At 36.6% G+C, this 14912-nt stretch overlaps 1 protein-coding gene across 3 annotated transcripts in view; it reads right to left on the bottom strand.

Annotated features, from left to right (window-relative positions):
- SLCO4A1 (solute carrier organic anion transporter family member 4A1) overlaps positions 1–14912 on the bottom strand; it is a 75595-nt gene that overhangs the window by 15439 nt on the left and 45244 nt on the right. For all 3 annotated transcript variants that reach the window (XM_074288786.1, XM_074288788.1, XM_074288787.1), the window contains 2 exons: positions 11351–11472; positions 10275–10386 (listed from right to left, as the gene is read on the bottom strand). In XM_074288786.1, coding sequence (XP_074144887.1) covers positions 10275–10386; positions 11351–11472 — 234 coding nt within the window. The remainder of the gene's footprint in view (positions 1–10274; positions 10387–11350; positions 11473–14912) is intronic.

The following is a 14912-nucleotide window of genomic DNA, read 5'->3' as shown; positions in this document are numbered from 1 at the left end:
GTTCAAGAAGAGCCTTCAAGGCTTCGTCTAGAACAAGTCATGCCAGATTAAACTCATTTCCTTTTTGCCAGCTATTCTGATCAATCAGGGGAATGATAGGCACGATTTTTCCTAGATTTCAGCAAAGAACTTGACCAAAATTTTTGTTACTTGAGAGACAGAAGCTAGAAAAGAGTACAGTTAAGTGGCTAATTGAACTAATTGAGTGACTGTACCCAGAGAGTAGTAATTAATATTGTTAATGCCAACTTAGAACAGTGCCCAGTAATCTGATTAACATTGCATCAGTACTCTAGGCAAAGTCATAGGAGGTATGTCAAATTTGTAAATCAATGCGGTTGGTCTGGCAAGCTAATATGTTGGTAACTGGACATAAAAAGATGGACGGACTATCATGACAAGATTAATTGAACGTGGACTTTAAAGGAGAGAAATATAAGTCTTCTTTGATCAGAAATGCCAACTTTGCTAGGACAAGATGAGTGAAGTAGGGCTAACAGTTTGTATGAAACAGACTTGGTGAGTTCATTGCATTGAAAACTCAATAAGCCCAAAGTATGACATAGCAGCCAAAAAATATCCAATTCAAAATGACATTAAAAAAAAACCCTTATGCAATCTTGGATATAATGAAAGAGATTTCATGTAGAGGACGCAAGAGATAAGAGCCCCATTGTGCCATACCTGGCTAGACCATACCTGGAATATTGTTAGTTCAGGTACAAAATGTTATAAAAGTTTGTTGACCTACTATAGACTATAGCAACTGAGGATCCAGTCAAATAAGCCTTGTTATTCCTTATATTCAACACAGTTCTCTTTAGACTGTCTGGAAGGCAGATTGTCTTTCTCCTTTCATCTTATAAGATTCCAGGCTTGCCTAAGGGACCACCTCTTATAGGAAATGTTTCTTAATTCCTGTAGTTGCTAATGCTCTATTCTAAAATAATCTTGTATTTACTTGGTTTTTAAAAAATATAACCCAATAAAAGATAAGTTCCTTAAGGGCAAGAACTGGTTTTATTTTATCTTGTATTTTTGGCTTTGTAGTCCCAGTGCTTAGGAAATGTTTGTGGGATTTAATTGAAGATTAATGGACACAACTTGAAGTGGTTTAGCCTGAAGAGGAAGAGACTTGGAAGGGAGATGAATGTGATCACTTTCCTCAAATATATGAAGTATTAGTATGGAGAATAAAGATGAAATTTGCAAGAGATATGCTTTCAGACATTATCATCATTGGTCTTAACTAACCACTGGTGGAGCTTTTGTTGTGTCATTAACAATGTTTCTACATATAAAATATAAGCATTCCTAGTAAAACCATATTTGAGAATGATTAAGTCATAGTTAGAAAGAAACCTGGGCTACATTCTTAGGCTTGACCTTGAAAAATGTGAGGGGAGAGGAGAAGGAAGAGAGGGAAAGGAACAGGGAAGAGAGAAAAGGGGGAAAAGGGAAAAGAGAAAAGAGAAAGAAGAAAATGGAATAGAGTGAGAGAAAAAGGAAGAAAGGAAATGAAAAAGAGAGAGGAAAGGGAGAGAGAGAGAAAAGAAAAAGGAGGGAAGAGAGAAAAGGAATAGGAGGACAGGGAGAGAAAATATAGGTAAATGGAGAGAGGAAAAGGAGAAAAGGGAAAGAAAGGAGAAGAAAAGGGAAGAGAAGAGAGAAAGGAAAGAAAAGGAGAGGAAAAGAAAGATATAAAAAGGAGAAAAGGGAAAGGAAGGAGAAGAAGAGAAGAGAAGAAGATGGAGAAGGAAGAGAGGGATAGGGAAAAGAGGGAGAGAGAGAATAGAAAGATGGAGAAAAGAAAAGGAGAAACGGGAAAGGAAGTAGGAGAAAGAAGAGAAGAGGAGGAAGAGGGAGGATAGGGAGAGAGAAAAAAAGAGATGGAGAGAGAAAAAGGAGAAAAAGGAAAGGAATGAGAGACAGAAGGAAGCGAAGAAGAGGGAGGGGGGAAAGGGAGAGAATCAAAGCTGAGAGATTTAGAGGGGAAACAGCAAATCAGACTCTGTTCCCTGCACGGGAAGGCTGTGTATATGTGAGGTTCCTCCAGGAAAATCCAGTGGTCCCAGAGATGGCTACTACTGGAAGCCATGACAGAAAAGCATGAAGAGTTCTGGTGACAAGCCAGGAACTACAAGAACTTTAAGCATCAGTAAAGTTATCTCTGAGAAAGGAATAGAAAGCCACATATCCTAGAAAGGAGTTCTTATTCAGCAAAGGGAGAGGTAGAGTGGAATGGCTGTGGGTAGAGTACTGGGCTCTGTGTCAGTCATCAAGAAAACCCAAGTTCAAATATGGTCTCAGACATTTACTAGCTAAGTAAATCATTTAACTTTGTCTGCATCAATTTTCACAATTGTAAAATACAAATAATACTCTCAACTTCTCAGGTTTGTTGGTAAAGATCAAAGCACAGCTCTTGGATCACAGTAGATGTTTAATGCTTTTTTTCCTCTTCTTCTATTGTCATCTTCTTTCCCTTAGAAATCGTCTTATGCAATTTCTCCATTTTATAGATGAAGATACTAAAGTGTTGAGCTGAAAGTCACTTAGCCAATGTCACCCAGTTAATAAGTAGCAGATCTAGGTATACAACTCAGGCCTTTGGATTCCAAGACAAAAAAACTCTTTCCATTATAGCACACTCAATCTGGAGGCTTTAATTCCTTTCCATTCTCCTGGGTTTTATATTCAGGGGTTCCTGCCCATCAATATTTCTAGGTCTAACTAATTCACTAATTCCAAAAGAATGGAATAATTGAGTGCATATCACTGTTCTCTGCTTGTATTTGCAGTTTCACTTAGGAATATATGAATAAAGTAATTACTCATTTCGTGCTGGAAAAAAAAATCCCCAAGTCATGGCTCAAAGAATTAATATATTCATTCTCATGTCCTCAGATTTTAAAAAAGTAATTTTTCATTAGAAAGAAGACTTGTGAGTGCTTTGTGAAATTACAGTTTTCTAAAGCTATATAATCATGGTCTTTCAATTGACAATGAAATAAGCACATTTTCTGGTCTCTGAATTTGGGGGAATAAAGTGTTTTATGAACCAGGTCAGAATAAAAGTATATATTACTGACTTTCACAACACAAATGAGAGATTTAAGTATGTGTGGTATGAATGGCCACACCTCCTCCATCTATTTACATCATGTTACTACTTCTATTAGCACCTTAACCTTCAGTGGAGGTTTATGGATAAACATGGACAAGAATGACTCAGAGAAAACATGGAAAGAATATGTTATATAGCCATAATGACAAAATTCTGGGTCCAAAAGTGCTAAGATTTAATTCTTAAAGTGTTTTGTTCACAATAAGATCTTTTAGGCAGCTAGGTGGACACAGTCCATAGAGTGTTGGGCTTGAGTCAAGAAAATCTTAATTCAAATTCTGCCTCAGATTCCAACAGGTCATGTAAACCTGAGAAAATCACCAAGCCTCTGTTCCTCAGTTTGCTCATATGTAAAAGGGCAATAATAAAAGCAGTTACTTCCCAGGATGCTTATGAGGCTTAATATGATTATATGTGTGTATGTATGTGTATAAAATCACATATAATTTTTAAATTGATTATTATATCCATGGATAAATATATATAATGTATACATATATGTTATATATATATACATATATAAAATAAGGTTTATATATATGTCTATGATAAATTTTACTGATAAGGAAATTTAAACCCAGATAAGATGACATATGACTAGAATACAAAAAAGAAAAAAAAAGTTTTGTACAAACAAAACTAATGCAAACAAGATTAAAAGGGAAGTAACAAATTGGGAAAACATTTTTACAATTAAAGATTCTGATAAAGGCCTCATCTCCAAAATATACAGAGAATTGACTCTAATTTATAAGAAATCAAGCCATTCTCCAATTGATAAATGGTCAAAGGATATGAACAGACAATTTTCAGATGATGAAATTAAAACTATTTCCACTCATATGAAAGAGTGTTCCAAATCACTACTGATCAGAGAAATGCAAATTAAGACAACTCTGAGATACTACTACACACCTGTCAAGATTGGCTAAGATGACAGGAACAAATAATGATGAATGTTGGAGGGGATGTGGGAAAACTGGGACACTGATACATTGTTGGTGGAGTTGTGAAAGAATCCGGCCATTCCGGAGAACAATCTGGAATTATGCCCAAGAAGTTATCAAACTGTGCATACCCTTTGACCCAGCAGTGCTACTACTGGGCTTATATCCCAAGGACATACTAAAGAAGGGAAAGGGACCTGTATGTGCCAAAATGTTTGTGGCAGCCCTTTTCATAGTGGCTAGAAACTGGAAAATGAACGGATGTCCATCAATTGGAGAATTGTTGGGTAAATTATGGTATATGAATGTTATGGAATATTATTGTTCTGTAAGAAATGACCCACAGGAGGAATACAGAGAGGCTTGGAGAGACCTACATCAACTGATGCTGAGTGAAATGAGCAGAACCAGGGGATCATTATACACTTCAACAATGATACTGTATGAGGATGTATTCTGATGGAAGTGGATATCTTCAACATAGAGAAGAGCTAATCCAATTCCAATTGATCAATGATGGACAGAAATAACTACACCCAGAGAAGGAACACTGGGAAATGAGGGTAAACTGTTTGCATTTTTTGTTTTTCTCCCCAGATTATTTTTACCTTCCGAATCCAATTCTTCCTTTGCAAGAACAACAACAAAATTCGGTTCTGCACATATATATTGTACCTAGGATATACTATAACATATTTAATATGTATGGGAATGCCTGCCATCTAGGGGAGGGGGTGGAGAGGAGGGAAAAATTCGGAACAGAAGGGAGTACAAGGGATAATGTTATAAAAAATTACCTATGCATATGTACTGTCAAAAATGTTATAATTATAAAATTAATATAAAAAAAGAAAAAAAAAAAGAATGAACAGACTAGAAAGATAAGCTGAATTTAAAAGGGTCACAAATCTAGTGTTAGAACTGGAATTTCAACCTGGATCTCATTTCCAAATCCAAGAGTTGTCTATTGTACAATGCTGCCTTTTCAATTTAAATCTCAACTGAGCCATTTGAAATATCTGGACCTTCTCTTGCCTTGATAATGGTATATAAATATCTCTTTACTTTATCTTTGAAATAATACATCACCCCCCCTTTAAAAAATAACACAATCACTACAATTAGCAATCCTACTCAATTGTCCTGTAAGATACTGTAATTATCTTACAAATAAGATACTATTTGTAAAATGTCTTCATCATTCTCCAAAAATGATTGAAATAAAAATCCTAAGAACCTAACCCTCTGTAGGTGATAGCACTGGAATGGCATTTTCTCACTTTGTGTTTGTTCTAAATTGGCTCTTCAAATCATCGAGCATCACAGACTTTGGGAGCAAGAAGGGAGTTTTGAGCTTGGCAATTTGTACCCTTCCTTCTTCTATAGGGGAATAAACTGAGGTCAAGAGAAGGGGAAAGGCTTGTCCAAGGTCACATGACTATTCTATAAGAGGACTAAAAGTAGAATTGAGGTGCCCTTGATTCTAGGCCAGTGCTGTGTAATTGCTGGAAACAACATAGGAAGATTCTTTTTGCTGTTCCCTGAACACATTAAAAATGAGCTAACCTAGTTTTCCAGAAGTTTATTTTTGAAATCTGGGATGTTTCCATTCTAGTTAACCAATTGATCTTTCCTTCAATGGGGGTGGGGAATAGGGAAGTATCCTCCTCTTCAGTGACTTTAATGATCTATAATTTTGTAAGTGTGAATATTCCCTCCCCTGGTGCAGATTACAAAATCTGTATAATTTTAGTAAAGAGATGGTCTTTGAAATTTGCTATGGCAGAAAAAAATCATTCCAGTCCTTCATTGGGTCTGATTTCAAAGTCCTTCCTACTCCATAGACCCTATAGTACCTGAGTTTGTTCTCTGATAACACAATTTTTAAAGCTTAACTCAGCACCATAAGAAAGCATCAGAGAAAGACTTTGAGTGAAAGGAGGCACTTGTTCATGACTCCATTTGGAGTTTTCTTTGTAAAAATACTGGAGTGGTTTGCCATTTTCTTCCCCAGCTCATTTTACAGATGAGGAAACTGAGGCAGACAGGGTGAAATACCTTGCCCACAGTCACACAGCTACTAAGTCTGAGTAATTGGGTCCAAATTAGAGACCCATTCTAAGAAAGGGGAATTAGAACTTTGGTTAAGAGCATAAAAATGTGTAGGGTGTGGAGAGTACTTTGTACTCTTTCAGCATGGAAAAACAACTGAGCACCTACTTCACAGTAAGAGTTAAAATAGAAAGATACCAGATGGCGTGAACGCGTCTTCTCTCTTGCTTGTTCTCCCAGCATCCATCCAGCATTTTTGTGCTAAGATCTCCATCTCTTCCCTCCTCTCTCTCCTCCAATGAGAAGTGTACAGATTTCCTTCTCATCTTTCAAAGTTTAAGGTCCCTTCCCAGTTATCCCCCCCCCCCACTTAAGAAGTTTTTAAAATTGTGATTTCAAGAGTCTATTTGTACAGTTTGTGCCAGGCATCTTTTACGGTACATTCTCCAGGCAGTCAAAATTTTTAGTTATGGTTCTGTATTCTTTAACAGGTTAATAGTTTGTGCTCTGGTAAGAACAGTACCATCACTTCCTATTCCAACCTAATAAAAAGTCTCAGCTAGTGTTCTCTTAAGGTCATGGCCATCTAGTAAAATAGGTACAGTTGGACTATGGGAACTTAGGCAATGGATTGGAAAAGTATTCTCTCTTCCACATGGATTTACCTAAATACTCATGTAATATTTTAGGGAAGACTTATTAATAAATAGAGATAAAGAAGATGAGGTTACATTGAAAGTTTTCTTGGCTTTTATTATTATCTGCATTTTCTCAACTACAATTATCAGATTTAATTTCCCTAGAGGATGAGTTATGATCCCAAGAAGTGGCATTTTTCTTCTGGAATTTATCTTATTGACAGCAGCTGGCTCAGTGAAATACTCACAAATTTAACTTTTGATAAAGCAACTAATTTAGTCCAAGGCCAACTAAATAGGAAGACATGATTGAAATCTGTGGTTTCATTTTTGGAGGATGTATGTATGTAAGAAAAACTAAAAAATAATTTTATTAATGTAGGGAATTACCCAGAGACAAAAACAAAACCTTTTAGTAAAGCAGATCAATGTCTCTTCTGTCCCTTAAAGACTAAGAGTTGTCTGAGGCACTGAAAACCAGGGTCACTCGGCCAGTATGTGTCAGAGAGGTGTCTTAAATCTAGCTATTTCTTGCTCTGAAACCAATTTTCTTTTTAATTTTATCCCTATTATTTTCTAAATATTCAAATACGCTTAGTATTAGTTTCATATTTTGCTCTAAATTGTAGTGAGAATACTGATAGCCAGAAGAATCTAGACAGAATATTTTCTCCAGTCAGGTCTCAGTTTTTCTTTTTAAAATTAGATGGTTGAAGGACAATTTCTGATAACTCAAACCCAGATTTCACATTCAGAAACAATCTAAACAAGATGACTTTAAGATTTATCAGGGCAACTGACCTTTGACAAGAGTTTGTTAAATCTTACAGAATCTCACCCGTCCCACAATAGAAAAGAAAGTCTCCCTAGTACATAGCCTACAAATAGTCACCCAGTCTCTGTATCTGACTTTTGAAGAGCTATACTTCCCCACCCCCTTTTATCAATCTTTATATGGCAGGATTTTCTGGTCATCTTGGTTGTTTTCTGTCCCTACCTGCTACCTCCTTTTGGATTCTCTTCAGTTCAATGTCAATATAGAGTGACCCAAGGAACTGAATGTGGCTCTCCTGTAATTGTCTAAATAGGGCCAAGTATATAAAGAGATAGTTACTTCCCTCATTCTGGAAATGTTGCCTCTATTAATACAATCTATGACTGCTTCAGCTTTTTGGCTACCACATCTCGTTTTTGGTTTGATTTTAGCTTTCAATTCACTAAAACCTCTAGATTTTTTTTCCCATCCCTCTTTCTCAATGTTTTTTTTTTTTTTTTTTTTTTTTTTTTTTTTTTTTTTTTTTTTTTAGTTATGTCTGCTTTTATTTGTGTTTTGTTGTTCAGTCATCTTTCAGTCATGTCTGACACTTCGTAACCCCATTTGGAGGTTTTTTTTTTTTTTGGTAAAGATATTAGAGTGGTTTGCCTTTTCCTTCTCCAGCTCATTTTACAGATAAGGAAACTGAGGCAAGCAGGGTGAAGTGGCTTGCCCAGGGTCACACAGCTAGTAATTGTCTGAGGCCAGATTTGAAGAGATAAGGAGGATGTATCAGGATATCTTCCTGATTCCAGGTCAAGTCCTTTGCATCATGTAGCTGCCCTACGAATCCTATACTCTATACTTTTGTAATTTATAATTTTTAAATCCCAATGTATAATCTTCCATGAGTCCTGTTAAATCTCATCTTGAGGCAGAGGCCAAGTCAAGCTTTTATTCTATGTCAGGGCTTCCTAAACTTTTTCTACTCATGACTCCTTTTTATTGGACTCTCAGGAAATAAAATTGGTATACAAATCAAACATTTACTTACAATATATCATAACTTTATGACCCCCATATTAGTTTTTATGACCCTAGATGGTATGATAACCCACAGTTTAAGAAGCTTTGTTCTGTACTACTTAACCTAACAGTGTTACTAATATGACTACTTCTTAGAATGACAAATAGTGTTCTTGATATTTTTAAGTTATTTGCAAAGGTATAAACAAAAACATGAGAATGACAAAAAGAAATTTTTAAAAAATTGAATTCTAACAAGAAGTTGACAGTCTAAAACTTTTATATGACTCACTACATTTTATTTCCTATTTCTCTCCTACCTCTATTGTCTCTCTCACAAGCAGAGCCAAGAAGAAAGAGCCTAGGGAGACAATGCATGCCTTTGCAGGGATACATCATTCTGTACCTGTCACTTATTCTTATCTTTTCTGTCTAATAGTGAAAACAAGGCAGTAACCCTAACAACATCTTTTAGCCCCCTGCAGTGGTGTAATCAATTCCCACAGTGAACAGTGCCTTATTCAGTCTAATGTGGCCAATTAGATTTACTAATGGATTCAGAAAAAACAAATCTTTTCAGAGCTGCCAGATTCTGTGAAACTGAATTCTACCTCCAAAGTGTCTAAAAGAAAGTCAGCGCACCAGCTGTGGTCCATTGGAAATCCCATTCTGAAGTAAACTGTCACTATGGGAGTGACTGGAGACTATACATTAAGTAACTCTGAAGGAAAATGGCACAGAGTCAAATCAAGTAAAAGTTAAGAGAAGAAGATGAAATCACTATGACATGAAATAAAAAGAAATGAATATTTGGAAACAAAGAAAATAACAAGGAATATCCTTCATGTCCAATACATGGGGAGGTGAATGAGAAAGAAATGGAAGATAGACAATGTTTTCTTGCTATAATCCTTTAAATGCCTCATGAGATAATGGCCTGAGCCTGACACTACCCTGCTGTGCAGATGACATTGCCAGCATAGAATTCAGCTTGTTGGAAACACTTGAAACTCATAATCCTCAGAAATTTTCTTTGGGGGTCAAATTGCATCATCCTGGTGCTGGCAAATCCTGCTGGCATTCGCTCCTTCTGATTTAGAGGAAGCTAATTTGATAATTAATTTCCCATGATTCCATTTATGTGAGTGAGATCTGATTTGTGAAGATAAAGGACCACTGTGGGTTAGGGTGGGTGTAGGGGCTGCCAGATGCCAAGCACATGGGGAGACTGTTAACATCGATAACATTAAGGCTGCTGAGCAGGGCAAGATACATTTAATTAGCAACTGGTGCCCAGACTGATTCTAATAAGGGTAAGTTGCCTTTCTTCAAGGCGCTCCTTTCTTTAAGGGCAAAACCCATTTGTTAAGTCAGTGATTCAGAAAAGGGGAGTCTAATCCTAAAGATCTGGAGGTGTTCTTCCACTTCCTAACCTGAGTATCAGAGAGAAAAAAGACACTTCTATGACATCCAAACTTTAAGAAAGGTTCAGAAATCAATCATTTGTTCATTACATAACTTTTAAAAAATCATTTGGCCTCTAATATATCTTGAAGATATAAAAATAAACCTTTTCCAGCAAGGGTATTATGGGAAACATAATGAAAACTTCAGTCCTTGAGGGATAAAGGGAATCAGGATAGGAAAGGTACAGTTTAAGAGAGGTTTGTTACAAATAACAGTCTCATCAGCAGCAGTGTTTTCAGAAGACTGATGAGACAGGTCCTTACAGAGGAAGATCTTTGACTGTTTTCCCAAAGTCTGGATCAGATGCTGTCTTTTGGCTCCCATTTTTTAACTGATGAGTTTCAGACACCCTCATTACCACATAGCGTTGAGATCCTGGAAGAAGATGAAAGGAAAAATTTAAAGGCAAATGGTAAGAATGGGTAGTATTTTGCAAATCCATTTGTAGAGAATACCCACCATGCTCAGTTAGGCAAGCAATATTTCTAACACCTCCAGTTAAAAATCCTACTTGAACATCCCAAACCCATTCACTTCCTTACTGAGAGCATTGAGACTATTATATGATGGTTATAGGATGGCTAAGACTGGGTGACTTGAAGGCAGAAAGTCCTGGAAATATTTGTTGATTTGGATTTTTTCCACATATATTATTATGAAATAAAGAAGACGGGACTATGAAAATCAAATTTGGATAAGATTTTTGCAAGTTATAACTTCCCCTCGGTTCATCATCTTTGAGGGGCTACTCAGATTCTGCAGAGACAGCAGAGCTTTGAGCAATTTATTTTAGGGGCAAAAATGTTAGAAAATGTGAGATTTTTTGGAGGAGGGTATGTGGGGAAGAAAGAAATTATTCCCATGTATGTCCAGCAGCCACCAGGGGGCCTGTCTGATGAATGAGAATAGGAGATGGAGGACAGATGAGCAGCTTAAGAGATGAGGGCATGGAGGAAAGCAAAATTATTTAACCAGACATTAATTCCACAGTCACAACTGTATTCTCTTCCTTATCTGGATATACTCATAAATCAGTATCCCATAAAAGAACATAAAGCTGAGGTTTGCTAACTTGGAAAACTGCAACTAGATTTTAAACTCCCTCCATGCACAATTAATAACTGAACTGAAGTATTCAATTATGTCTCCTTCACACACCTGATTTATCCGGAATAATCATGTTAGAAATGAAGATTTAAGGGTTTTCAGAGACTAATTGTTCTAATAACAAAGAAGAAGATAAGATGGAAGGTGTGAATTGCTTATCCCTGCAAGGGATTCTTATTCCTGCCCCAAGATGTCTTATTGCATGGAAGGACTGGGAAAAGGAAGTACCTACCTGGCAACTGACGAGGGTAGCCAAGGATGGGGATAGAAATGAGGAAAGCAGATGCTCCAGCCCCCAGGAACCCGATCCACCAGGCTCCCACCCACAAAGGGTTTTCTGTAGTTAGCTCAGTCCTGAGAAAGGGGAAAAGAAAAGATAGTGATTTCTCAAATAATTGTTTATCATAAATATAGACAGAAGTGGACTCACCTTAACCCTGTGCCCTTTCTACACATAATTGTCTAATGGTTTCTGATTATTCTAGGTCAGCATATGATACTGATAAATATGCTCTTTATTCTGATGCAAATCTAAGTCCTACTCTCATTCCCATGATACCTGTGGATCATAGGCTAACAACGGAAATTATCATAAAAGCTGTCTAGTCTAACTCTGTCATTTTGATAATAAGGAAACTGAGGCTCAGACAGTTATTGATTTCCTAAGCTCACATTGGTAGAAAATAGTGGAAGTAGGATAAGAATCCAGATCCACTGATTCCAACGTCACTGCTCTTTCTGGGGAATCCCACTGCCTCTTTGTTATAGTACAATTTGTAAAGCCCTTTTCATAACATTGTGAGATAAGTTGTGTAAGTAATATCATCTCCATTTTATAAATGAGGAAATTCAGACAGAAGAAAGATTGATTGAATAGGTATTTAAGTAAACACAGACAGACAGACAGAGAAAATATCAATTAAGTTATTAGTACATTTTAGGCATGCTGCTAAATTCTGGGAATACCAATTCAAGCAAGCAAAATACTCCCTGACCTTAAGAAGCTTATATTCTAATGGGAAAAAGACTCCACACAAAGGGGATTTGGAATGAAGGGAGCTATGTGCAGGGGCATAGCTTGGAGAGATCCAGGATTTGCCCAAGGTCACACTGCTATTAAGGGATCTAAGCTGGGTTTTAAACTCAGTCCAAGGCCTTCACTCTTTCTACCACACCGTGTGGCCTCTCAAGCAATTCTAATGATGGATTTAGGCACCATGCTTTCTGACTAATGTGCCCACTTCTAGGGATTAGTGTGAGGAACTACAGTAAGCTGATCTCTCTCCAAAATAATCATAATGAGGCCCACAGATACCAGGCTTCCTATTTTGAGGTCTAGGATCAGCAGGCGTTCCATGGAAGAGCAAATGCAGTGTATTCTATCCCCCAGCCATTAAAAACTAAAGCAGTTGAAATGAGATGAACAGATTGCATATCTGGGGCCTCATAAAATTTTCTAAGTGGGAGCAGAGAAGTTCAACTAGGACCAGCTGGAAGCTTGCAGCAAAAGGATCTTCATAAGTTTCGTTGTAACTAACATATAAAAAAATTTTTTTTCTAGCTAAAAATCTAAATAAGAAGAAAATGATTTGGGAGAATTTTAGTGTAATTGTCAATTCAATCCCACTGTGGAAACTACTCATAATATCATAGTTAAAATTGGAAGGGACTTTAGAGGTCATCTTCTCTTATTCCATTTTACAGATGAAGAAACTGAGGTCCAAAGAGACTAAATGATCGTTGTTCAGTCATTCAGTCGGTTGTGTCCGACTCTTTGTGATCCTGTTTGGGGTTTTCTTTCTAGAGAGGCTGGTGTGGTTTGCCATTGCAGATTTTAACTCAGATCTTCCTGACTCCAGATTACAGAGCTAGTAAATGTTACAGGAAGTAGTTGAACTCAGGTCTTCTTGACTCTGAATCCAACAGTAGTATATCCTATACCACACTGCCTCTATTTCCAGGTTCTGATCTGACCAGAACCCCAAGATTGATTTTCCACTTGGAGTCACCAGATAAGATAACAGGAGAGCTCCGGGTCTATTATAGAAGAGGAAAACTGGAGAGGAATTCTCATAACATAAAGTACCAGATCCTTAGAGATAGAAAGGGTTTTAAGAATCATTTTCCATGAGGAAAACTGGAGAGGAATGACTCATGTCATAGGGTGCCAGATCTTTAGAGATAGAAAGGGCTTTAAGAATCGTTTTCTATGACCCCCTTAAATATCCCGGGCTGCTCACATACACATGCAATTTACTGAAATCCCCTAAAAGAGATGTGGGAAAATGGAGCAGGTTAAAAAAAAACTTTTGAAGAAAAAAGAAATAGTCTAACATGGGTCGGATGAGGGCATTTCTTGTATAGCTTTTAAGGACATTTACAATCTTTCTAGACTTGAGACATTACTATAATACCTTCTGTTTCCAAATGAGCGAGAGAAGAGTAAAGGAGAAAGGAAGTTCCAGTTGCAGCAAGGATTTTGCAAGACATCCACTGTACATTTTTGGTGCATATAGTAACAGCAACATTTGATACACCTATTCTTCAATATGTTGCAAGATATTGGAATTTGTAACAGCTGTAAAGCTTTAGAAAGACCAAAGACAAAGAAGTCCATCTGTGGAAAGATTTCAAGGTATGGAAATGCCTGAGATGAAGCCCATAAATATAAAATAAATCCAACTAGACAGCTTGGAAAAGAAAGACTAATAAATATGACAGAAAATGTCTTGCTCATTGAAAAGGAATGGAGTCTGATAATTGTAAATAATAAGCAGCAATAAAATCAATCTTAAGGAAAATTTCAACCTTTATAAAAAAGGCTTCTCCCAAGCCTAATTTTTTGGGTCTTATATAATGAAGAATTCTTGCTGTGGAAAGTCAGCTGATTTTTGTTGACTGATGCTGTTATGTAATGGCCTGCAATCAATGGTCTTGAAGAGTGGCTTAGGGAACTTAAAGGCTAAGAGTCACATAGCTAGTAAGTGTCAAAGGCAGGATTTGAATCCAGGTCTTCCTGATTCCAAAATGATACCCAATTGCCATGCCATGCTATCTCTTTTTTTTTTTTGGTTAGGATTTTCCTGCCCTTCCCTCCCAATCATCCACACAGCTAAAAACAAGCCAATTCGTTAACAAGAGAAGAGTGTAAAAGAAAATGAAATCTGAATTTCAAGTATAAAATTGGAATGTCAATTGCCTATTAAAATGATTTTATCAGCAGAATCTCTCTTTCCAAAGAACTTTTAAATTGTGTTCCAGTACCACTATTGAGAAAGCATTTGACCCTCTAGCTCCTATTCATAATGCCCTATCACAAGCAAATCTGAATCTTAACAATTACCTATTTTGCTACTTAAAAAAAAAAGAACATAATTAATGGAACTAGAACTTCCTGGCAAACAGCATGTAAAGCAAGCTTTACCATCATGAATTGATGCAAAGTGAAATAAGCAGAACTAGGAGAACATTATGCACAGTAATAGCAACATAATGACTTAGATTTTCTCAGCAATACAATGATCCGAGATAATTCTAAAGGACTCATAATGAAAAATGCTATCCACATCCAGAGAAAGAATTGATACAATCTGAATGCAGACTGAAGCATATTATTTTTACTTTTGTTTGTATGTGGGTATGTGCTTTTGATCTGTTTCTTCTTTAACAAGACAAATATGGGAATATATATTTTTGGGAATATATTTTACATGATTGCACAAATTTAACTTATATCAAATTGCTTACCACTTTAGGGAAGGGACAGAGAAAAAATTGAAACTCAAAAGTTTTTT

This window comes from Sminthopsis crassicaudata, chromosome 2, assembly GCF_048593235.1.
Source record: "Sminthopsis crassicaudata isolate SCR6 chromosome 2, ASM4859323v1, whole genome shotgun sequence".
NCBI classification, from domain to species: domain Eukaryota; kingdom Metazoa; phylum Chordata; class Mammalia; order Dasyuromorphia; family Dasyuridae; genus Sminthopsis; species Sminthopsis crassicaudata.
This window is presented reverse-complemented; position numbering and strand designations above follow the sequence as displayed.